We start from the raw sequence: 25,331 nt of genomic DNA, 5'->3' as shown, positions 1-25,331 counted from the left end.
CTACAACATACCCATTGTATTATCATGACTATAATTTCTAGATATAAACTTATTCGATATGAAAATAAAGATAAAGATAATGAAAATAGAAAATAAGACACAAGATTTACGTGGTTCGATCAATTTGATCTACATCCACGGGGTTAGGTTTCACTATGATCATTGAATTACATTGAGACTCCATTAATGAGTATTTGGAGCTCTCTCCATCTCTCTGGTTTTTGGGTAAGAATAAGAAGATAACAATAATACAAGTTACTTTTATCTCTCCTACCTTTCTCTTTATATAGGATGCTACCTAGTGGATGACAGCTCATATACAACTAAAATTTCCCCTAATTTCGGATCTGACTTGCGATGATATCGCAAGCTTACAAATGTTAATTTCGCAGATCTTCTAATCTTCGCAAAGTTATTACATTTTTCTTATGTTTAAGCTAATATCACCTATTGTGTCGTTTCTCAAAGTGCTCTGCGACATTTTTGTAATGCGTTGTTAAGAATTTCGCGAGCGTATCGTTGTCGCGAAATTCTGATCCTACAATAACCAATCGTTTGCTTCGTTGTGATGTCCTTAAAAACACAACAGTCAGGCCAAATATCTATTAGTTATTTGGGAATCTGATAGGAGATTACAGTCTAATGTAGGAACTACTAAGACAAAATCTAAGTTTAAAGTTTTAGTGAGAGATATTGACCCTTCACCAGTAATTGGAGCTTGTGAGCCATTTGCAGTAAAGACTGTTTTTTTGTAAGGATGGTTTAAGGGGAGAGATTTGTTTAGAATCACATGTCATATGGTCTGTGGCACCGGAATCAACTATCCATGAATTATTCGAAACAAGTGAAGAAACATTTAAAAACTTACCATCCTTACCTGTCCTTGCTACTGATGCAGATATTACCATGGAATCCTTTCCTTTCTTTGTTGAAGCCATTGGAGCACCAGGATTTTTCTTTGTCTCCTTCTTCCTCTCCAGATGTTGATCCCACCAATCTGGATATCCAACCAACTCGAAACACATGTCAATTGTATCTCTAGATTGATTACAGTGTGTACACTTAAGTGATGACTTGTCCACCTCAGTATTTGAGTATCTCTGAAAAGACCCTTTTTGATTGTACCGGTTTCGAGTTGCCATAACAGCAGGTTCAACTTCTTCCGATTCTTTTGCCATCATTGTACGTCGAACAGATTCACGACGAACGAGTGCATAACATGATTCCAATTCAGGAATAGGATCCTTTCTCAAGATTTCACCACGGATCTGTTCAAAACTTTCATCTAATCCAGCAAGGAATATATGCACCCTTAGGCGCTGAATTGATTTTCGATAGGCTTCAATATCATTAGAATTCTCCATAACCACCTTGTCACGATGATCCAGCTCTCCAAATATTTCAGTTAGTTCTCCATATTAAATTAAGAGTGCTCTGCCATTTTGTTTTGCCAAAAACGCTTGTCGATTTAGAGTAAATACCTGCATCTCATCATCTCCATCATAAAAGGCTTTAGATAATGCATCCCAAATCTCTCTAGCAGTAGGTAACCGAATATATCTCTTCATGATTTCAGGTGACATAGACATCAACAACCATCTCTTGACTTTTTGATTATCTGTGTGCCACTTCTCATATCTTGGATCTTCCTTGGTAGGTTTTCTTGTCCTTCCCATAATAAAGGAGGTTTTTTCTTTTTCAGCAATATGCATCTCCATGATTTGTGACCACAAATCATAGTTTGTTTCATCAAGAACAATCCCAGGCTTGAATACTGCACCTTCAGATTGAACGATAATAGGAGAAAATTTGTTTTCCATCTGCCCTTTTTGTTTTGATTATTTTGGTATAATTCTGAATCACTACCCATGATTCAAGAACCCTAGCTCATAGATACCATGTTCACAAATATAGGATCAAGAAGAAGATAATTCTTATTATGATAATCTTATCAATTCTGGTTACACAACTTATGAATAAATATAGCCCAATATATTATGATAAAACAAAGATCCTATATACTAGGAAACAATATATTATCCTTAAATAAGGATATATATTAACATAATGTTGACCACAAGCATCCTAATTCCCACATCACCTATTGTGAAGTCTCAGACGAAATGTGGTCTGCTGCTATAGCTCATTCTGTTGTATCTGTTCTTGTTGGTTCTGGAGATGATAATCTGCATACATATTATGGACATGAAGATAAACGTGAAGATGAACCTGTTAAGTCTTATTTTGAAGAATATGATGATCATCCCAAACTTAGTTCGGTTGGTGTGGACGATTTTTCCGATTCTGATGCATCATATGAAAAATCCGGAAGTCTGTCCTGCTCAAAGATTACCAGTACGCTTCTACCTAAACCTAAAAAGGTGGAAATTACTAGTGGCGCGAAGTATATTATGTATGTCGATGATTTCTATAGGAAGGGGAAGGAGAAAGGGAAAGGATGCAAAAAGAGCAGTGCAAACTGCAAAGGGGGGATATGGGGTATTGCTCAAACGTGTGGGTGGAGAATCAGTTCTTGTTAAATCTGGGCGCGCTTTAGAAGGGGTATCTGCATTGTACATTCAATCAAAGGCATCAAGAATGGGTTAGATATTGTTAGCAGGTATCCCGATATAACCAAGTTATTTATTGTTTCCAATTCTCATTCTGTGAATGAGATCATAAATTATTGCTTCCGGAGCCACTGTGAAGGAAAGTGTGTTTTACATGGTAGCACGTATTTCAAAGTGTTTTGTGAGGGTTGTTTGGAGCATAATGTGCAGAAGGATGAACATTTTAATCTCATCTTGGAATTCCTGACACAGATTATGTTATCAGGAAGGCACTTGTATCGGGAAGGCACTTGTATAGCTTCCTATGTTGAAAGAAGTGTAAACAGGCCTGCAGATTTTCTTGCCAAAATGGAACTTTCGAGAGAATATGAACCTCGTTATTTTCCAGAAGAGTTGAAGCGTTTAATTGCTGGGGCTGGGGAGTACTATTACTGTGACTATACCTGATCTTTAATTTGTTTGTTCTGTTTGCCGTTTGTGCTTTCTGTGTAATCTTCAGATAGCACTTTCAGCAGCAACAACTACATCAGTATCATCAGTCGGAAAGGATTTGTTTCTACTGCATCTTTAATTACCGATACTGTTAATTCCTGTTTCGGTGGAACTTATCTTTAATTTAGTTTCGAGTCCTATGAACTTATCTTTGCAATATATATCTATAAATTTGGCTAGTGTATCTTGTCTCCTATGAACTTAACAATAAAAGGCTTGACAAGTTCCAGATAACAAGTACAACCGGAAAGTGTGCTGTCAATGCGGAATCTCTGTCATGAACCTGGAAGGTTCATTTTGTCCTGCAATCGCTGCCCCATCTACTATCAGCGTAAAAATTAAAAACCTCTCTAAGAAATAACCAACAGACATGGAGAGGACATTGAAAGCAGGAAACAAAGTGTTTCCAATTTCAGTCCTGAACTATTGGCCCTTCAGTGACGGTCTAACGGAAACTTGTGAAACTAAATATAAATTCAAAATTCATTCACAATTCTATCAATTCTCACCTTCAGTGTTTTAAACAATACAAACTGACAGAAAAAAGTACTGTACTTCCATTTCCAGAAGAACCTTGTATGCAGGAAAAAAAATCAGAAGAACTTTGTATGCAAGAAAAAAAAATGGAAATCTTTTTACTAAATTACAGAACTGATTTTCTCTATTCAGGGAATGATCTAAGGGGAAAAAAATATCAATAAAGATGAGAGCAGGAACTAGTAACCAGTGGAATCTCCTGATCAGCAAAAGATGCAGTCTCTAAAATCGAACCACTTGATGAGATGCAAATGAAATGGAAGACGTTTGCTCCAATTATGGGTACCTAAACCAGACGAAGTCTGAGGAGTGAATGTAGATTGGTAATGCACATATATGGATGCGTTCTCCTTCTTACGTCTACTTTGACTTGACCCCCTAAAAGTATTTAAAACAAGCAGTAAGGTAAGGGTTACTCTGCGTTTCTTTGAAGAATGTCCAATATTGTTATTATCGGGTTACCCTCATGTTGTAGTGACAGAAACAGAAGAAACCATTTTAGATAACTGATCACTTCCAAGATTCGCTATGAGTTCCATCGAGATCAAGTGATTTTCTGAATTTGCAAACTTCTCTTCAAGACCATAAGCTTCTTGAAGCTTTGCTGCCTGAGATTTAGCAGTTTCAATCTCTGAAAGCAAGGCATTTGCTTCTTCAGAGTCACCGAATTCAAGAGCAGCTGATCTTTCAGCAATTGCTGCAGCAGCAACTAAATGTAGCCTCTCACACCCAGCCAATGCTGCCTCTTTTTCCTTGCATAAAATCAGCTCCTCCGACTCATGAAGTCTTGCAACAGTGTTTTTGATATCTTCTTCGATTTTCTCAAGCTCTGATATGGATGCTTCTAACTTTATCTGCACACCTTCCATTTCGATACTGAGGGTTTTTGCCTCTGCAGCTATTCTTCCTGCTTCCTTGAAATTCCTGGCAGCAGCAGCAACCTTCTTTTCTGCTTCCAATTCTGGACTTCTTTTGTCAATGAAAAGAACCCTTTGCTTGAAAGCAGTAATTTCTTGCTGGATATTGGATCTTGCCGAAGAAAGCTCCTTTAATAAGAAACAGAAACAAAGAGAATAAATTAAATTAATAAAATGACAACGAGTCTTATAAAGGGAAATTATTAACACTAATATGAATGTTCACTGTGCTTCATATATGCAAACTCAGGATGGACAGGCAAGACAAAGTTCCTTGGGTGACCTTGAGTCACAAGCATTGGAAATATGACACAATAAATAAGTTGAGAAATTCCAAAATCTAGCATACATCAATACACATGCATTATGGTACTAATATGGTTTTAAAATAAGACGATTCAAGAATGCTAGGAATCAAATTATTAACATACTTGGGGTTTGGTATAGAGAAACAATACAGCCTAAACAGATAAGCAATCAACTTCTTTTTTTCTCGTTACTAGCGCCTTCGTTTAAGTAATTTCTTCGTGAAATAAATCAGCACTGATAAAAAAAGGCTACAAAATTACCTGAAGAGAAGTTCTTGCAGCTGAGACCTCTTGCCTAAGCATTTGGACGTCCTCCAAAATTTTCTCTTCAGTCTTGGCAAGTCTAACTTTATCTTCCCTGGACCTCAAAATAGGTAATGCCAGAGATTTTCTTAGAGCAACGAGCTCTTTGCATGCTGTTGCTTCAGCAATGGAAACACTGGTCAATTCTCTGATTTTTGCCCCTTTAATTTCCTCTTGAGCAACGAAGTCATCAACTTCTTTCTTCTTAATGCATAAGGCTTCATTTTCTTTCTCCATTACAGAAAGAGCGGACTTCATGTCATGGAATTTCATATCAACGCTAGTTTGTGCTTCGTGAAACCCAGACAACCCGTTATCGATCCTTTTCTCAACTTCCTGGATATTTAAATCATTTTCTGCAATCTCTGCTTCCTTTTGTCTAACCAAAAGAAGCAGTTTCTCCAAGTCCTCTTTCAAGTCATCTCGCTTCTTACAAAGAAGTTCCTTCTCTCTCTTGTCATCTTGAACTGAGAGATCAATGGATTTATCCAATCCCGTACGTGCATCATTTATTAAGTCAGTTTCAATTTCTAACTCCATCTTTCTTATCTCTAAGTTTTCTACAGATGATTGCCAGTGGGCCATTTCTTTTGAGGAAAATACTTGTGCATTCTTCAATATCAAATCTGCATTGTCAGAAGCTTCCTGCAAAACAAAGATAAATGTCACTGGCAGTTTTAATATCAGGGGTGCTCTGGTTGTAAGCCTATAACACACAAATGTTATTATGAGAATCAGGTATAAACGTGTTTCTCCCTAAGCTAATCAACTTAAAGCACGAAACTGAACAAAATCAAGCAAACTAACCAACATCACACGATTAGGTACAAAAGGGTTCAGTTTTTTGTTCTAACCTTAGCGAATTGTTCCAACAACTGTACACCTTCTTCTTCAGCTGCAATTTGCATCTCCAAAACCATTTGCATCTTCAAATCATCAGCATCACATTCTGCCTCAGCATCTCTCAATGCATTCATAAATCCTTCCTTCTCCTTTTCCACTACCGCCGCGCTCTCACTCACTCTTTCCGCTCTCTCAAAATCTTCAGTTTCACAAGCCTCTTCCAGTTCTTTTTCCAACTCCATATACTTGATAGATAACAAACTCACTTTTTCGGCTGCTTTTCTTCGTTTTCTCGATGACTCCTTTCTCTTTACAGAGGCAGAGTCCACCATAACCCTAATATTATCAATCTTTTCTCTAATTTGATTTTTTATTGACATCAATTTATCTTCAATGGAATCACAGTTGGTCTCAGGATCACTGATTCTAGTAGTCTCCGGCACAGGAACAAGATCAGGCTTAGTTTCAGCCTCCACACTATTTGCACAATCCCTATCGCTCAAGACTCTTTCTTCTTGAATCTCAACCTCAATTGATGAATTTTGAGGTTCTGACTCTGATTGAGTCGAAAGATGAGATTTTTCTGATTCTGTTCTCAAAAGGGTATTCGCCTCTGAATTTTGAATTGAAATTGAAGAATTAGAAGGTTCAATTGGAGAAGAAAGAGATGGCTCATCTTGAATATACGAATCTCTGCCGTATCCAATCTTAATAGCTGATTTCTTTTTCTTTCTAGAAATCTGTCTAGATATTGATGGAATCTTAGCTGATAAAGAAGTAGAAGTAGCAGTAGCAGATGTGGAAGGAGAATCAGATTGGAGATTTGAGGTTAGGTCTTCAATTGGAGTGACAAGAGTAAGATCAGAGAAAAGGTTTTCATCTAATGGTTGAGATGATGAAATTGTTAATTCTTCTGTTACTGGTTCTGATGAAGTTGTTGCTAATGATGATGATGAAGATACATGAGGTATAGCAACAACTGGATTCGATTCACGATCGTTTTTACTACTATTGTCTGTATCATTATTATTATTATTATCTGAAATTTCAGAAGGATTGAAGAGGATCATACCTTCAAACAGAGAAGCCATTTCATCTTCCATGAATTCGTCTTAGCAGAGTACAGATTGTTCCAGTAGGATTCAGCTTCTGATAACAATTATCGAGCAGCAATTATTTCTGAGATAATAGAAGAAGTTTTTTTTTTAGAGTGAGAAAAGGAGAAGATGCGTACACCTATTGGGCTTGTTTAGATTTAGCGTGAATATAAAACGCCGTTGCTGTTAGTGGCCGGCCGGAATTACTATGACAATGGCTAGTCATGCGAATTTTATGGTGTCATTGGGTGCCGAAAGTTAAAAAAGTGGGATTTACGGGACTAGGAAGTTCTTTTTTTTTGACACACTGGGGGACTAGGAAGTTGGGGGTGAGCCAATTATGGAAACTCAAAAAAATTATAAGCATTAAGTTTCATTTCATGATGATTTTCTATTCGTTTTCAAATTAGATGATGACGATCATCAAAAAGTTTTTGAAATTTCCCTCTTACCTACATAAAACATAGTCAACTTTCAAATACTTCCCAGTTTAAGGTTCAGTCTCTGATATCCTCAAATCCCTGTATCTGTCTGAATATCAAAGAGTAATGTTGTATTCAGAGTTCAGGGTTCATAACACATGCTTTACCATTATCTGGCATTATCTCGCACGAATATGTATGTATAAGCATACCCCAACCACTCATTTCAAAAACCATTCAAGACCTATCCTCTTCATTTTTCTTAGATTTCTTATTTATATGGAGACATCCCGAAAAGACTCCTTTTACAGCTAAAGATATTCAAGATTTATTCTTTCAAATGGCAGAAAAATCCATATTACCTTCAAGTATCCCCTCAACCCTTACCGAACTGGTATTTATTGACAAAATTGTGGTCTTAGCTGAAAATGATAATAACTGGAAATAGTGTATGGTAGGATATGTTTGCAGTGAGACTCTAGTTCCCACATCTTCTATTAGACACCACTTTGTTCACAATGGCCGCTAGCTCAAACTCCAAATATCACAACCTTCAGTGGCTTAATAAACAAAGTATTGATAAGATTTATAGTGGAGAATGATTTCAACAGAGTTAATGAGCAACGTTCATGGTTCGCCTGTGGTTATCTTATTGTCCTCGGAGTTGTTCCTCATACGGAATGTAATGAGTATGAGGTAATATGGCTCATTTTATGTAATGTGCCAAAGGATAATGAGTTCGAAGATCTTCAAAAGCTTACTTTCAAACTCGGTGAGCTCATTGAAGCGAAGGATCCTTATGGTAGTCATCCTCTAAACAAGAATGTTAAAGTCTATGATCGTATTTCTATCCAACGTGCCTTACCAGCAAGTATACCTCTTGTTACTACAGGAAGAATTGAACATTTTCTCATTGAATGTAGATACTTCATGTGTCCAAGGTATTTATGTACTTTCTGCCACATTATTGATCATAAAGATGTTGTATATCCAAGATGGATAGCCAAACAAAAGGCAATTAAGGAAGCAAGTTCTTTTGGTACTAAATACTCTTTACTAAAAGTACCAAGATGGATGCCACCACAACCTCTAGTCAATCTTTATGAATCAGACTCAGCTGTGGCCTTGGGATATTGTACCATGTTTTAAGTAGATGTAGTTTTGGATACACAAGATGAAACTCTAATCAGAACAATAATGATAAATGCAAAGCAACTGATGCTGAACAAAGCTCTAAAATATCAGATAAAAAATTATTGAAAAGAAATCTTCACATGGGTCCTTTTAAGAATAGATTTAGTGCTTCAAAAATCTTTGATATAGGTCATGTTCAAGCACAACCACATGTTATTTTGGATAATGGTTACCAGTTATTCTCAAGCAGATTTCTAGTCAGACAGATAAGCCAGCTGACTCGATTTTGATTCATGTTCATCCTTCTGAATCAGCAAATTTGGGTCTGATGCGTACCTGTAACTCAGCAAAGAGACTCAAGACTTCATTTATTTTTTCTCAGAAACCAATCATTATTTGAGAAAAAAGTAGTCTCTCTTGCAGTTGAGCATGATGTTCTTTCTAACCTTAAACAGAAGATTAATCCTAGAGCTGATCTTAAAAGAACTAGGGGAAAATCGGGAAAATGCCCTATATTTCGATGCCCCGTTGGGAAAATGCCCCATGGAAAAAAATTTATGGGAAAATTCCCACCGTCACTTTTTACATCCAACGGTCATTAAATGGTCAATCGAGGCACACAGAGAGTTACACATGTGAGTCAGAGGACGAAATTACCTTTTTAGCTGAATGTTGACGCGTGTTGTAGGGTAGTTGATGATGGAAGGTGATAGATGAGGGAGATATTATTACCAAATAGGGTTTACCAATTTTATAAATGACATTCATGTCCTTTGTCCCAATTGCGACGTGTGTCACCACATTTGGATGAACAACTACAAATCTGGGGATGTGTAAATTGCATATCTGCCCAACTTTTTTCTTTTATTACCTCTGTGTCCAGTCACCAATTGTGACACGTCGGGTAGGAAAATTGAACGGCTTAGGATGAGGAAAAATGCAATTATGATTAATATAAATGAAAAATGTACAATACTATTCTATCATCTCATATGTAACTTTCTAAGTTAAGACTATCAGTAATAGAAACGAAAACCGTTTTCACTTCTCGAAATAACAACATACCCACTAAAATTTGTCTCTAAAAGAGACACATTAACATCACTACATGTTAGAGCACTGCTCGGTCGAACTCGCAAGCGTTGCTATCTCAAGCTTGTTTGTCAAGTTTAGTTGATCAAAACTATAAACTTGATTTCTGGTCTACTTATAGATATGTCTTGGATTAGGATAAAAGTGTGTAATTGAGCATTAGACTTCACGACGTTCACCAATTGAAGAAGAAGATCTACTGAAGAGCTTGGAGGAACTTCATCAACAAAAGGTATGTGGAGACTAAATCTTATCTATCACTTAGAAGTTTATTTTATTCTATCTTCTAAAGATACCAAGTCGTATAACTATATGGACTTTTACATTATATACATTTGAAATTTCTCGAAATAAGTGTTGGAATCTCTTTAGCTTTATCTAAACTTCATCATCGACTTGAAGAGTTTAGTTGTAGACAATTCATTTGTTGGCAACTAAATATTAAGTCAAGATGATCATGTGAAAATTACCTTGAACATCTTACATGATTTGTGTGAGATAATCATTTGATGTTAACTTGGGAAGTTTCGTATTGATTGATTACTCACTTGAAAAATACTTGAAGCTAGTGGTATGTGTAAGATTACCATTGTTGTCTTCTAAGGATGTTTCAACGATTAAATGAGAGTTTTAGAACTACTGCCAACATCTGGATATAATACAGTATGCGTACCTAGTATGCAAACTGTTAATACTAGTTCAGGTCTGAAACTCTTGTTTGCGAATTGTGTTTGCGAACGGGTTTAACTAACAAAGGTCTGAAACTGTGGTTTGCGAACGGGTAAGACTAGCTAAGTCTGTAACTGTGGTTCACGTACTCTGTATGCGAACACAATGGTTAGGTTCTAAAATCGGTAAGTATGACAATTCATACCCATGAACCCAGGTTCGCTTGCGAACTCAGTTTACGAACTAAAGTCCCTGGAACTTTAATGAAATAAGGTATGCGAACTTGTTTTGCAAACCGTGGCATTATGTTCATGAATTGGTTCTTGTATAAGTACTTTGTACAATTCTAAACCAAACCGAATATGTTTCAAATGGTTCATATGTATTTCTATGAGATGATGAACATTTGAACAACTCTCTTGAAATATATTTAGATTCATTTGATTATCTATCATGATTGATTGATCATCTAGAAGTGTTACATGAATGTGGCTAAACTATAAGTGTTCATGTAGTTAACTTTGGTTAACTATTATTGAGGCAACAAGAAATACACGTTTGGGTACGGTTCATCCATATCTAAATATAGGTATATTTCCTTTGTGTGTATCAAGCTAATACCATATAACGGTGGAGATTGATTGCTTAGTTACTAAGCAGACTTAGCTTGAATCTTAAATCAGGAGTTCATTTAATGGTGAATATCAATTGCTTTGTTACTAAGATATCTTAGCTTTGATTGTAAGCAACCTTGATTTGAAAGACTATATAAGGGAGAACTCTAGCATCCAGGAAACCTAATCCCGACACTCTCGTGTGTCCTAGTTGCAAACTAGAGTCGATTCTCCATTAACCTAGGTTTTCCAAAACCATTATTAGGTTAACGATTTGAAGATTTCATTTGGGATCCGTTAATCCAGATATCCAACTATTTTCTCTGTAGTTGCGTATTCTGATCTTACTTTTTCTATCGTGTTGAGTTTAATCTTCTCCAAGATTTTCTCTAGATTTATCTCCGATGGGTAAAATATAAAAAGTAATCACAACAGTTCTCCATCTCAGATTCTTGTGATTTCGCAATAACTTCTTCTGCTAATCAGTTAGGTTATTCTGAGGTGACTAATATTTCTAGGCTGCTCTTCGGGAGTATAAGACCGGATTATTAGTTGAGTTTCCTGTACACTTTGATCTTTATCTAGAGACGGAAACAACAACCAGAATAGACTTATCTGCGGGAGACAGATTTGTTTATAAGTCTTCGACTTGGGTCGTAGCAACTCTTAGTTATGGGTGAGATCAGCTAAGGAAATCAAGTGCATAGAGTCCTGCTGGGATTCAAAAGGTGTAAGGAATGTGGATGTACCTTAATCGGTGTGGGACTTGGTTAGGGATCAACTATATTCCAGTCAGAAGTTAACTTGTAGTATGATAGAGTATATAGCGGCTTAATACAGTGTGGTGTTCAAATACGGAGTAGATCCCGCGGTTTTTCTGCATTTGCGGTTTCCTCGTTAACAAAATTTCTAGTGTCTGTGTTATTTCTTTTCCGCATTATATTTGTTTATATAATTGAAATATCACAGGTTGTGCGTAGTTCAATCATAGTTGATAAATCCGACCTTGTTTGTAGGATAGGACTTGATTGACACTCGGACATTGGTCTTTGGTACCCTCCGAGTTATTCTCGTAACAATCAGTCTCACGGATTTCTATCTAGTTGATTTACTGATCGTATTGAGAAAGAGATAAATCTCTTTGATATCTTTCTTGATTGAGTCTCACTTTTAAGTTGGTGCTCTCAGAATTATATTGGAGTTTAGTCCATACATATTGCCAAAAGAAATATTCGGTGTGGTTGTTATACCCCCGCGTTTTCAATTGGTATCAGAGTAGGCAAACACGCTAAGATCTCATAAGCCTGTGTTTGTAGCGGTCTGACTTTATGGACAGAAGTGCTATCTCTATAAACGTACCGCCAGTCTTCGATGGCTCAAATTACTTATGGTTGAAAATTGTTATGCGTTCTTTTTTCAAGCACGAGATTTTCAATCATGGGTTTGTGTTGTAAATGGCTATGATCCTCCAACAGTTACAGTAGATGGTATAACTGTTGCAAAGGATATTGGTTGTTATAGTGAAACCGATATTAGTGCTGCAAAACCAATACTCTGACAGGTCAAACGCTATTATCCATGCCAGTACGCCAGATTTTCAGCACCATGTGACTAAGTGCACTAGGTCTAAAGATGCTTGGGATATCTTAGCAACCGTATTTGAAGAGAATACCTCTGAAAAAGAAGCTAGGCTTCAAAACCTAAATTCATTTGATGAGTTTAATCACAAAGTGTCTGAAATTGTTAATGTATATTTTGCATTGGGTAAGACTGTTAGAGCATTGCTCGGTCGAACTCGTATGCGTTGCTATCTCAAGCATGTTTGTCAATGTTAGTGATCAAAACTATGAGTCTTGATTTCTAGCCTATTTAGATGTCTCAAAACTAGGACATAGATTGTGTAGTTGAGCTTTAGACTTCAAGGCGTTCATCTCTTGAAGACGAATAACTACTAAGGGGAGCTTGTGGAACTTCATCGACAAAAGGTATATGGAGACTGAAACTTATCTATCACTTGGAAAGTCTATTTCTACTCTATCTCCTATATTGAGACATAAGTCGTGTTACGATATAGTTTTCTATTATACACATTTGAGATTTCGAGCTGAGTTTATCTCGCTTATATATTTCTCGGAATATGTGTTGGCAAGCTTTCGCTTTGACCGAATAAGATCATATGAAAATTGTCGAGTCACATCTTACATGGTTTGTGTGATACAATCATTTGGTGCTGTCTTGGAATGTTTCATTATGATTTTTTCAATAACTTGAAAATCGCTTTGACGAAAAATAGTTTGTGAACAACAACTATATAACGTCCTCTAAGAAAGTTTCAATGATTAAAATAAAGAGTTTATAATCATGTAACCATGTTTGGATATAAGCATACTGTTTCAATCACATTAGTGTACAAGTCCAAAACCGGGAACCTGAAGTATGCGTACTCGTACGCGTACTGGTGGTTACTGATGTCTGGGCAAGTATGCGTACCCGTACGCATACCGGTGGAAAGTTTACGTCCGTGAAAATCTGTTGGAGGTTGGAATGTGTTGAAGTATGCGCACTCGTACGCGTACTGGCGTAACCAAACTTAAGTCCGTCTACTAAAGTATGCGTACCCGTTTGCGTACTTGAGTGGGTTACTTTCTAAAATCGGTTGTGTACATGAACTTAAACATTTATATAATAAGGAATGCAATCTTTGCAAACTGTGGCTATAATGTTCATGAATTGATTCAAGTGAATCAAACCGATTTCGTTTCTATTGTGTTCTTGTATACTTTTATGAGAATATAGCAATTGAACGACTCTTTAATTAGTTTCATTTGAGTCATTTAAACTAGTTATGGATAAGATGAATATGGTTGATATGAGAGTTATCATATGGCTAACTTCAGTTGACCATTGTTGAGCCAACATGGGTGTACACGTTTGGGTACGGTTCATAAACCTAAATGAGGGTACATTTCATTTGTGTGTAACAAGCTAAGTTCGATCTAACGGTTGAAAGATATTAGCTTGGTTGAATCAGTTTTTTTATCTAACGGTGAATATTGAATGCTTTGTTACCAAGGTAACTTGGATTACAAACCCTGATTTGAAAACTATATAAAGGAGAACTCTAGCAACTGGGAAACCTAATCCACACCCCTCCTGTGTGTTACTAGTTGCATAAGCTAGAGTCGATTCTCCTTTAACCTTAGGTTTTCCTAAACCTTGTAGGTTAACGACTTGTAAGACTTCATTAGGATTGTGAAGCTAGACCCAACTATTTCTCTTGTAGTTGCGTGTTCTGATCTTGCCCGAGTCTATCGTTTGAGTACTATCTTCTCTAAGATTTGCTCGAGATTAATTTCTCTGATAGGCAAGATAAAACGTGATCACAAACATTTTCGTCTCATCGTTTGTGATTCCACAATATCTAGTTTCGTCATCATACTATTTAGATTATTGTGAGGTGATTGATAATAATAAGATGTTCTTCGGGAATATAAGTCTAGTTTATCAATTGGTTCCTGTTCACCTTGATTTATCAAAAGGGAACAAAAACTCTTGGGTATTTCTGTGGGAGACAGATTTATTCAATCCTATAGACTTTTCTGTGTGAGACAAATTTGTTTATCAAGTCTTCGACTTTTGGTCGTAACAACTCTTGGTTATGGGTGAGATCAACTAAGGGAATCAAGTGTGTAGTATCCTGCTGGGATCAGAGACGTAACGAGCGCAACTGTACCTTGAACAAGTGTGGGATTGATTAGGGTTCAACTACATTCTAGTCTGAAGTTCATTGGTAGTAGGCTAGTATCTGTAGTGGCTTAATACAATGTGCTGTTCAATCTGGACTAGGTCCCGGGTTTTTTCTGCATTTGCAGTTTCCTCGTTAACAAAATTCTGGTGTCTGTGTTATTTCTTTTCCGTATTATATATTGTTATACAATTAAAATATCACAGGTTGTGCGTTAAGACCAATCAATTAGAATATCCAACCTTTGGTTGTTGATTTACATTGATTGACACTTGAACATTGGTCTTTGGTACCATTCAAGTTAACTCATGTTATATTCAATCGGGCTCGCATATTTCTATTTGCTGATTGCGAATTGAATTAAGAGTTAGAGATATTAAACTCTTTGATATACTTTTATCTAGATTGAGTCTGACTATCTAGTTGATTCTCTAGAAAGTGTATTGAAGTAAGTCCTCTCATATTTCCAAACGAATTATTGGGTGTGGTTGTTAGACCCCCGCATTTTCAAAGACTATTCTTGAAAAGGAGATTGTGATAAAAATTCTCAGATCTCTACCAGCTAGATACGAGTCTAAGAAACATGCCATCGTTGAGGGAAATAACCTTGAAACACTTTCCAGGAATACTCTTGTTGGAAAGTTAAAGATCTTTGATCACGAACATTTATCCAAAGCTGGAAATGATATTGCGTTCAAAGAATAAAAGAACTATCTACTTGATAAAAATAAAAGTGTTGGCAACTCTGTGAATGATCCCATTGAGACTGAATCATCAGATGAAGATCTTGACAACTCAGTTTTGCTGATCACAAGACAGTTTAGAGATCTTCTTTTGAAGAGAAGTAAACGCTTCACTAGAGACAAACCTAGATCATCAGTTAAGACTTGTGATCGTGTTCCTCCTAAAACTGGGATACTGTCGACACTGATGATGAGGATAAGCCACAGTGGTTCAAGTGTAAAGGTTTTGGTTATTTTACTAATGAGTGTCCAAATCGTAGAAAATACACTGGCACCAAAGGTCTTGCTGCAACTCTTGATGAAACATCTGATCACTATGATTCTACAGAAGATGAAAAATCAAGTGTAGAGCTCCTTGCTGAAAATTTCAATTTTGATAATTGTAGCAATACTCATATCAATTTTGAAATTTTTCCTGTCATCAACAACGCTGGAGGATGTAATTTATTTTTCTTTTACTAATGAAAACTCTACCTCTCATGTTTCAGGTACTCAGCTTTGTCTAGCAGTATGTTCTGCCATGGTATCTGATCCATCCTCCACATTTACATGTCCTTACGGTACTATTAAGTGTCATGAACTCTCTAATTATTTCAAGTACAAAAATAAAGTAAGGTATGTCAACAAACTGCAATAGAGAGCTAGTCGATTAGCAAACAAGATCAAACTTGTTCTGAAATCATATCTGAAAAACTGGGGGTCTAATAACCACACCCAATATTTCATTTAGGCAATCTGTATGGACTAACTCCAATATATTTTCAAGAGAATCAACTAGACAGTCAGACCCAATTAAGGAAAAAACATCCAAGAGTTATATCTCAATTTCTCAAATCAATATGCAATCGAACAGATAGAAATCTGTGAGCCGGATTGATATGAGAAATAACTTGGATGGTACCAAAGAATAATATCCAAGTGTCAATCAATTTATATCAACAACCAAAGGTTGGATTATCTAATTAATTGAACTACGCACAACCTGTGATATTTAAATTATATAAAAATATAATGCGGAAAAGAAATAACACAGACACCAGAAATTTTGTTAACGAGGAAACCATAAATGCAGAAAAACCACGGGATCTAGTCCAGATTTGTACACCACACTGTATTAAGCCGCTACAGACTCTAGCCTACTACCAATTAACTTCAGACTGGAATAAAGTTGATCCCTACCAATTAAACCTGTCTCTCATAGAAATACCTATGAGTTTTTGTTCCGTCTTTTGATAAATCAAGGTGAACAGGAACCAATTGATACACCGGACTTATATTCCCGAAGAACAACCTATTAATATCAATCACCTCACAATAATCTTAATCATATGGAAGCGAAACAAGATATTGTAAAATCACAAACGATGAGACGAAGATGTTTGTGACTAATTTTTATCTTACTTGAAAAAGCGGGGGTCTAACAACCACACCCAATATTTCGCTTAGAAATCTGTATGGACTAACTCCAATGTACGTTTAAGAGAATCAACTAGACAGTCAGACTCAATCTTAATAAAAGTATATCAAAGAGTTATATCTCTCTTTCTCGATTCAATACTTACTCAAGCAAATAGAAATCTGCGAGTCTAATTAAATACAAGAGAAATCACTTGAACGGTACCAAAGACCAATGTTCAAGTATCAATCAATTTCAATCAACAACCAAAGGTTGGATTTCCCAATTGATTGATTCAACGCACAACCTGTGATATTTCAATTATATAAACAAATATAATGCAGAAAAGAAATAACACAGACACCAGAAGTTTTGTTAACGAGGAAACTGCAAATGCAGAAAAACCCCGGGACCTAGTCCAGATTGAACACACATTGTATTAAGTCGCTACAGACACTAGCCTACTACAAACTAACTTCGGTCTGGACTGTAGTTGAACCCCAATCAATCTCACACTGATCCAAGGTACAGTTGCGCTCCTTACGTCTCTGATCCCAGCAGGATACTACGCACTTGATTCCCTTAGCTGATCTCACCCACAACTAAGAGTTGCTACTGTTAGAGCATTGCTCGGTCGAACTCGCATGCGTTTCTATCTTAAGCATGTTTGTCAATATTAGTGATCAAAACTATAAGTGTTGATTACTAGCCTATTAGAGCTAAGGTCTTGGATTAGGATAGAAAGTTTAGTTGAGCTCAAGACTCCATGGCAATCATCACACAAGACGAAGGACTACTCAAGGAACTGGTGGATCTTCATCGACTAAAAGGTATGTGGAGACTTGAACTTATCTGTCACTCAAAAGTCTATTCACTCTATCTCCTACTCTTGAGACAAAAATCGTTTTGATATATAGACTTTCATTATACATATTTGCTATTTCGAGCCGAGTTTATCTCGCCTTTCTATTTCTCGAAATGTGTGTTGGTAAGCTTTCGTTTTAGCCGAATTCATCTTTACCAAGTGACGAAAGTCATGTTATGTTTCAATCACTTTGAAAATTGCTCTGACGAAAAATGATCTGTGAATAACGGTTATATAACGTTCTGTGACTAGACGTATATTTTTCGTTGGGCTTTGAACCCTAGCCCAACCCATAAGAAAGTTTGTTTAGCTAGATAGCCATCTCTTAGCAGTAATTATTGAGCATGATTAGTAAATATCTCGGAGAAGTCTAGAAAAGAAAAGAAAAATCGCATGTGTGCCACGTTGCGGACATTTGCGACTTCGGTATTTGATACTGTAAACCAAATCCAATGGGGTGAAAACTCATTTTTCTCGTAGCAAAAAAAAAAAAACAAACAAAAAAAACTCATTTTTCATTGTTTTATTCAACACTCTCTTCTCCTTAAAGCACTGTTTCTTTCCAACTTTCTCAAGCAGATCAGAAATTATTGATTTGTGAAGACAAATTTGGATGCAACTTCTATCCCATTTTCGATAAAGGATATTGAGACACAACGGTAGGGGGTTCTTTATCTTTACTCTTTCCCTTATTTTTGAATTGAACTATGAATTTAAATTGTGTTAATCAATCTGTGGCGAATGTTTAATTTTGTTTGTTGAATGTGATTTCTGCCAACTGATGAATGGGTTCCTTCACTCCATATGATTTTGTGTCCAGCTAAATTCGTAGTTGAATTTTTGGTTTACAAGAAAGAACATGGAGAATATTTACATTTTTATTTTTGCTGGTTTTCGATCCGGTTGCCGAGAGTGAATAACATGCATCTTTTTCCTTCATATTAAAGTCAATTTTTTATGGTTTAGTTGATTTTTCTTTTAGTGAAATTTTAACCATTTACAGTATGGGTTGGTACCACTAATTTATGGTTTGAGAAATCTTTTGAAAAACATTTTCCTTATGAAACTTCGTATCAAATATTAGCATTCATGTTTCACTTCATGCTGTTTTCACACTTATTCATTTGATTGGAAAAGAAGGGCTTAATAAAATTCTCTGTGGTTTCCTTTAGATTGAGTTTAATGGCTTGTTACATGTTTGAGAAAATGACTCAATAGAGTTTCCATAAACCTTCTACTTCCTTGGCTTTTAATGGATTTTCCTTCGAATTATTGTATCATGAATGTCCTAAAGGTTTATGTAAATTCATTTTGTTTTGATACTCATTCTTGTGACATCATCCAAATTAAAATAGCTGTGTCATTTTCGTTTTCTTACCGTCGTTAATTTATTTGGCATATAAGCCTTGCCTCCATATATTTCTATTGGTTAATGCATTTGCTTATCCTTGTTGTCGCAATTATGCTTGTAATTTTTACTGCCAGGTTCACATGTTACTCTACTTAGAAATGTTTTGTCAAATTATCAAATCCATTGTTTACGACTTGTTAAACTTGGACTGTCACTTGTTTTGCTATTTAATACGTTTAACTTTGGCTGGCGGTTTCTCACTGTCTTCAACAAAAATATTTATTGTTCTAAGCATGATCATTTCCTCTCGACAATTAGGACTCATTTTTCTTTTGGTTGAACTCCAGATCTGAGTGTATTTGAAATGTTTTCCATAATTGTGCCAGACTTAAGGCAAGTGGTTTTCTCTTTTGTATCCATGTTTTGCTTACAGCTTGGAAGCTTATATTGCGCTCTAGAAAATGTTTCCTTGAAAGGTTTTGAGCTAGCTGCCAATGATTCTCTGAAGAATTTATGACGGACTTCTGAAATTTTTGCAACTTGTGTGTGTATGTTTCCTTTATGAACTCATTTGATTTGGAAACGAGATGTCTCTACTTTAGGAACGTCGGGCCTAAGTGGCACCCCACCAACTCGGTGGCTACCCGGAAGATCGTTGCGGCAACGATGGCTGGTAACCAGAACTACCCTGACGGTGGCTACGGCCATGTGAATAGTAGAGAAAATTTATTTGTGGCTCCGAATATTTTATGATGTATATTTTGCTTAAGATTTACATTTCTGAATTTTTATTTAGCTGCTGCTCTCGTCTATTTACTCATGTTTAGCACTGACATTACTTTTTTGCTGTTATACCCTCTACAGGGCATTCGCTCACCCCCTTTGTTTTGTTTTTTCCCCCTCAGAGTATGAAGAGAAGTTGCGGTAGTAAGCCGAGCAGAGCTTACAGAAACATTAGCGTCATGAAAGTTAGTATCCTGTTACATTTTGTTGTGTATATCACGGGGTACCTTGGTGTTTAGTTTGTTTTCCTCGATCCCATTCCATTTTTGTATATTTTACCGCTATCATTGGGATCTTGTAAATGATCTTTTTATGGTCTGCAACTGAAAACTTGCCGGTTTGGCATATAATAGGTCCAGTCTTGGGCGTTGCAACAATGCTTCTGAATCCCTTTGTTGTCAAATATTTATGTACTGCAGGCATACTCATTTATGCATTATTAAGTGCTTGTTCAATTTTTTTTTTAAAACTCTTGAACTTGATTAATTTTACTGCATTGGATCATGGTATAAAATATATATGTTTTCTCTGCTGTTTTAGCATATCTTGATCTCTGTGTTTTGCATTCCAATGTAAGTACTTAAAGTCGTTTCTAAACTGTGTCTCTTCAGTATACTAGCAAGTCCTGTTTTATATCTTATTCCATTTTAAATTCCTATTTTGCATTTCTATGTTTGCACCTGTAACAAAAACAATAGATCTCAGTCAAGTCTTGTATTCTAAAACTCTATACTCAACAATGGGCATGAACTGCGTACATTTTAATCTACTATATTTTATGTACAATACATCTTTTACCTCAACATGAATTCACTATGTCATCAAGGGTGTTAGCCTAAGTTTTTAATTTCCAGTAGCTAGAAGTCATTTTTGTTTGGAACTTCATAGTCGACAGTAGTGGTATTAACGTTCAATTTTTTTTTAAGAAAATGGATTTACTTTGATATGTACTAGCAAATTTTAATTTTAATTTTTATGTTTTACCACTTAAATGGAATTCTTCTCGTACATCTTTGTTCTTTTTTTTTTATGGATAAGCCTGTACTCAATGTTCTCCTTCACTATTTTCTTTTTACACAAATCTTTTCTGTTCATGTATCGTTTTACACGTGAGTGACGTACTGGGGGTTCGGCCTTGCTAATGGGTTGAACACCAGCCCATTAGGAGGAAAAATTTACCAGTCCGTTACATGTTTTCTGAGAATGTTTCAATAATTGAAATGAGAATTTAGATTACATAACCATTGGTGGATATAAGCATTGTTGTGGAAACACATATATGCATAAGTCCTATTCCTTGAACCAAAGTTTGCTAACTTTGTTGATCAAGTGAAGTTGAAAGTGGCGTGAGCCAAGTCCGCGAACTTGCGGAACTTTTCGGCCCGAGATTTTTTGCTAGAGTTTGTGTACTCCTTCCATGAGCTTAAGTCCTCGAACTTGAGCAGGTTATATCTAAAGTCGGTTGTTCTTGAACTAATGTTTAAATAAACTGAGGAATGCTTTTGCAAACCGTGGCTATAAAGTTCATGAACAGATTCGAGTGAATCATACCGATTTTGCTTCAATTGTGTCTTGTGTAGTTACATAAGATTTCCTTGCAATTGAACAACTCTCTAACTAGTTCATTCGAGTCATTTGAACTAGTTATGGTGAAGAAGAATAAGGTTGATATGAGAGTAATCATATGGCTAACCTTTTGTTTGACTTGTTGAACCAACAAATGTTAATATTTCGGTACGGTTCATAAACCCAAAATTGGACATTTCATTTGTGTGTGACAAGCTAAGTTTTCGATCTAACAGTTGAGAAATATTAGCTTGAATCTAATCAGGTTTTCATCTAACGGTGAATATTGAATGCTTTGTTACTAAGCTAACATTGATTGCAAACCCTGATTTGAAAGTGTATATAAGGGAGAACTCTAGCAACTGGGAAACCTAATCCCACACATTCTGTGTGATACTAGTTGTGTTAAGCTAGAGTGGGTTCTCCTTTAACCTTTGATTTCTTCTTCTAAACCAGGCTAACGACTTAAATACTTCATTGGGATTGTGAAGCCAGACCGATACTACTTTTATCGTAGTTGTGTGATTTGATCTTGCTGTTTCTATCGTACGAGTACAATTGTAATAATTGGCTTGAGATTGATATCTCTGATAGGCAAGATAGAAAAGTAATCACAAACAAACTTCGTCTCATCGTTTGTGATTCTGCAATATCTTTTTTCGCTGCGTCGATTAAGATTATTGTGAGGTGATTGATAATACTGAACTGTTCTTCGGGAATATAAGTCTGGTTTATCAATTGGTTCTTGTTCACCTTGATTTATCAAAAGACGAAAGAAAACTCGTAGGTATATTCGTGGGAGACGGATTTATCTATTATCGAAGACTTTTCTGTGTGATACAGATTTGTTTATTAAAGTCTTCGACTTTGGGTCGTAGCAACTCTTAGTTGTGGGTGAGATCAGCTAAGGGAATCAAGTGCGCAGTATCCTGCTGGGATCAGAGACGTATGAGCATAACTGTACCTTGGATCAGTGTGAAATTTCTTGGGGTTCAATTACAGTCCAAACCGAAGTTATTTTGGAGTAGGCTAGTGTCTGTAGCGGTTTAATACAGTGTGTGTTCAATCTGGACTAGGTCCCAAGGTTTTTTCCTGCTTTTGCGGTTTCCTGGTTAACAAAATTCTGGTGTCTGTGTTATTTCTATTCCGCATTATATTTGTTTATATAATTAAAATAATACAGGTTGTGCGTTGTTCAATCAATAAGACTATCCAACCTTCTTTGGTTGTTTATTTAAATTGATTGACACTTGGATATTTGTCTTTGGTACCATCCAAGTTATCTCTCTTTGATGAAGACTCGCAGATTTCTATTTGCTTGAGTAAAGATCAAATCGAGAGATTGAAATATAAACTCTTTGATATACTTTTTATCTAGATTGAGTCTGACTGTCTAGTTGATTCTTTAGAAAGTATATTGGAGTTTGTCCATACAGATTGCTAATCGAATTGTTGGGTGTGGTTGTTGTACCCCCACTTTTTCAGCTACGACCCAAAGTCGAAGACCTTAATAAACAAATCTGTATCACACAGAAAAGTCTACGATGATAGATAAATTTGTCTCCCACAGAAATATCTACGAGTTTTTGTTCCGTCTTTTGATAAATCAAGGTGAACAGGAACCAATTGATAACCCGGACTTATATTCCCGAAGAACAACCTAGCATTATCAATCACCTCACAATAATCTTAATCTACTAGCGAAAGAAGATATTGCGGAATCACAAACGATGAGACGAAGATGTTTGTGACTTCTTTTATATCTTGCATATCGGAGAAATCAATTTCAAGCCAATATTACGATTGTACTTAGTACGATAGAAACATCAAGATCAGATCGCACAACTACAAGAAAAGTAGCATCGGTCTTGCTTCACAATCCCAATGAAGTCTTCAAGTCGTTAATATAGCGCCCTCTAAGTTAGCAGCTGACTAATCCAAGAGATTAACTATAAAATGAGGCGCTGACAAAACATCTATTTAAACAATAAGAAAGAAGTTCTAAACAAAGATTAACCCGAATCTAAACCCTTTCTGAAATAGATACAAGAACTCCTCTCAAGTGTTATATATTTAATAGTGAGTTGATTTACAAATAGAATATAAACACAAAATAAACATAGCGGAAGCTAACCAACTAACGAAACCAACTCCTCAAAGCTTTCTTCGCCACGTACACAACTTGATCTGTCTCTGAAACTGAAAGTGAGGATGGGTGAGCACATCATCCCTAAAAGGGGTGCCCCTTAGAAATAACAACTAACTTTCAAGTAATCACTAGAATGATTTAAAGGAAATGCGGGTTTTACTGAAACCGTTAGAGAAATGGAAAACAAAATAAAACATATTAAGATAGTACATTGTACTGAAAATATAATGTTCTACCAACCATTAAACCGGCACACATTCACAACATAAATAATAGTTGAGCGACGTCTTCCTTCGGAGTAGCAAGGCATGACTGTTGCGTATTCTTCAATGATCATTAAAGCGTCCATGATGTTTCCGTCCTCAAGTCATAAACTATATGTACCTTACCAGTACCTTATTCTACGCGCGCTCTACATATCAAGTATCTAAAGAGATCTAATTGTAACAACATTATATCCGATCGAAGTGCTTACACAGTGGAGAGCCCCCTTTACCGTCCCCGCGTAAATCCAACAATCTTATATAAGATTCTCAACATCATTCTCTCTAAATACCAAAACATAATATAATAGCTTTTGAAAGTAATTTAAAAGAAATAGTAAACATCCATGTATGAGACATGCGCTGCCCGTACAGAAATAGGGAAAGTAATATTTGGTGACACGAGTACACACCTAGATAGTTTATTAGTTGACAGCTATTTTCACTCCTTTAGCGCATAAATATAGATATAACTTTTGGGAAACCACATCACACACCAATCAAAAGGAAACCTTCTCCCTTTCATGCTAACAATAAGTAAAGGTTGTAACCACTTTCCAGTCAATGGAAAGAATCACTTTTTGAAAATAAATAAGTACTCCCAAACACAGATATTAGTTGTTTCTAAAGATCCAAGCCCATCCCAAAATGTAAAAGAAAACTAGTTTGTATTACACACAGATAATACATGCATACACTATCATATAGTAACAAAGATATGCATGGATTTCACAAAAGATAAATTTGTAAAACAATAATGAATATAAGAGAGTTCGTTATCGATTTCCACCTCTTTTGATGACAAGCCTCGCATACCTTGAGATCCATAATCCACTGGTTCACTCTTTAGATCGATCGTTGTTAATAAAGATTAACTGTAAATCACACAAGCACTCTAAAGATTAGCCAAAAGGCTCATAACACAATCTCAGACAATTCTCTAATTATAAGTAAGTGAACTATCTAATGGTTCTAAGCCCATTTATGATTCTACACCTTTTCATTCTCTATCCTTAGCACATATTAAGGTTTACTTTTTCGATTAGATTGGTTCTATAGTCTATTAGAAAGGTCTTATGAATATCTACAACTTTGTAGAAGGAATCAAAAACTAATTCAGACCATAAGAGGTCCAAACAATCAAAATAGGAAAACCAGGCATAAGCCCAACTCCACTTATCTCGGCCCATTAACTTAAGCCTCAGTCCACCTAAGTCAACTAACGGTCAACAACAGTCAAACAAGTCAATTAACGGTCGACAACAGTCAAATAAGTCAATTAACGGTCAACGTCTAAGGTCAAGTCAACTGGTCCAAGGTACACTGAGTCTGTTCTGAGTCGAACCGATTCAACTCAGTCTGGTAATCTAATTCAAGTAAAACAACTCAGTTAAACATTTGGCTGAAAAGAAAAGAAACTTAAAGGTAAAAACAAATCATTTAAACACATTATTCTAACTATGCACAGTTCT

At 36.0% G+C, this 25,331-nt stretch overlaps 1 protein-coding gene and 1 long non-coding RNA gene across 2 annotated transcripts; one reads left to right on the top strand and one right to left on the bottom strand.

The window, feature by feature from the left end:
- Positions 1-3,533: 3,533 nt before the first annotated feature.
- LOC113356723 (myosin-9-like) lies at positions 3,534-7,192 on the bottom strand. The gene is made up of 3 exons (XM_026599933.1): positions 5,982-7,192; positions 5,086-5,772; positions 3,534-4,645 (listed from the first exon to the last, which is right to left on the bottom strand). The coding sequence occupies exons 1-3, from the start codon at positions 7,071-7,073 to the stop codon at positions 4,064-4,066; spliced, it is 2,361 nt and encodes a 786-aa protein (XP_026455718.1). The 5' UTR covers positions 7,074-7,192; the 3' UTR covers positions 3,534-4,063.
- Positions 7,193-18,237: 11,045 nt separating this feature from the next.
- LOC113361433 lies at positions 18,238-20,350 on the top strand. Its single transcript, XR_003365117.1, has 2 exons — positions 18,238-18,406; positions 20,004-20,350. It is a non-coding gene; the product is annotated as an uncharacterized LOC113361433 (long non-coding RNA).
- The last annotated feature ends 4,981 nt before the right edge of the window (positions 20,351-25,331 follow it).

This window comes from Papaver somniferum, chromosome 3 (genome assembly GCF_003573695.1).
Source record: "Papaver somniferum cultivar HN1 chromosome 3, ASM357369v1, whole genome shotgun sequence".
NCBI classification, from domain to species: Eukaryota; Viridiplantae; Streptophyta; class Magnoliopsida; order Ranunculales; family Papaveraceae; genus Papaver; species Papaver somniferum.
Note: the sequence above shows the minus strand (reverse complement) of the source record. Positions and strands in the feature narration are given on the sequence as shown.

What these genes read in the sequence shown, in the direction of transcription:
- LOC113356723 (XM_026599933.1), bottom strand. Translation starts at nt 7,073, where the DNA reads ATGGAAGATGAAATGGCTTCTCTGTTTGAAGGTATGATCCTCTTCAAT. An exon ending in TGTTGGAACAATTCGCTAAG is followed by an intron (nt 5,773 to 5,981) that starts GTTAGAACAAAA and finishes TTTGTTTTGCAG; the next exon opens with GAAGCTTCTGACAATGCAGA. An exon ending in CTGCAAGAACTTCTCTTCAG is followed by an intron (nt 4,646 to 5,085) that starts GTAATTTTGTAG and finishes TTCTTATTAAAG; the next exon opens with GAGCTTTCTTCGGCAAGATC.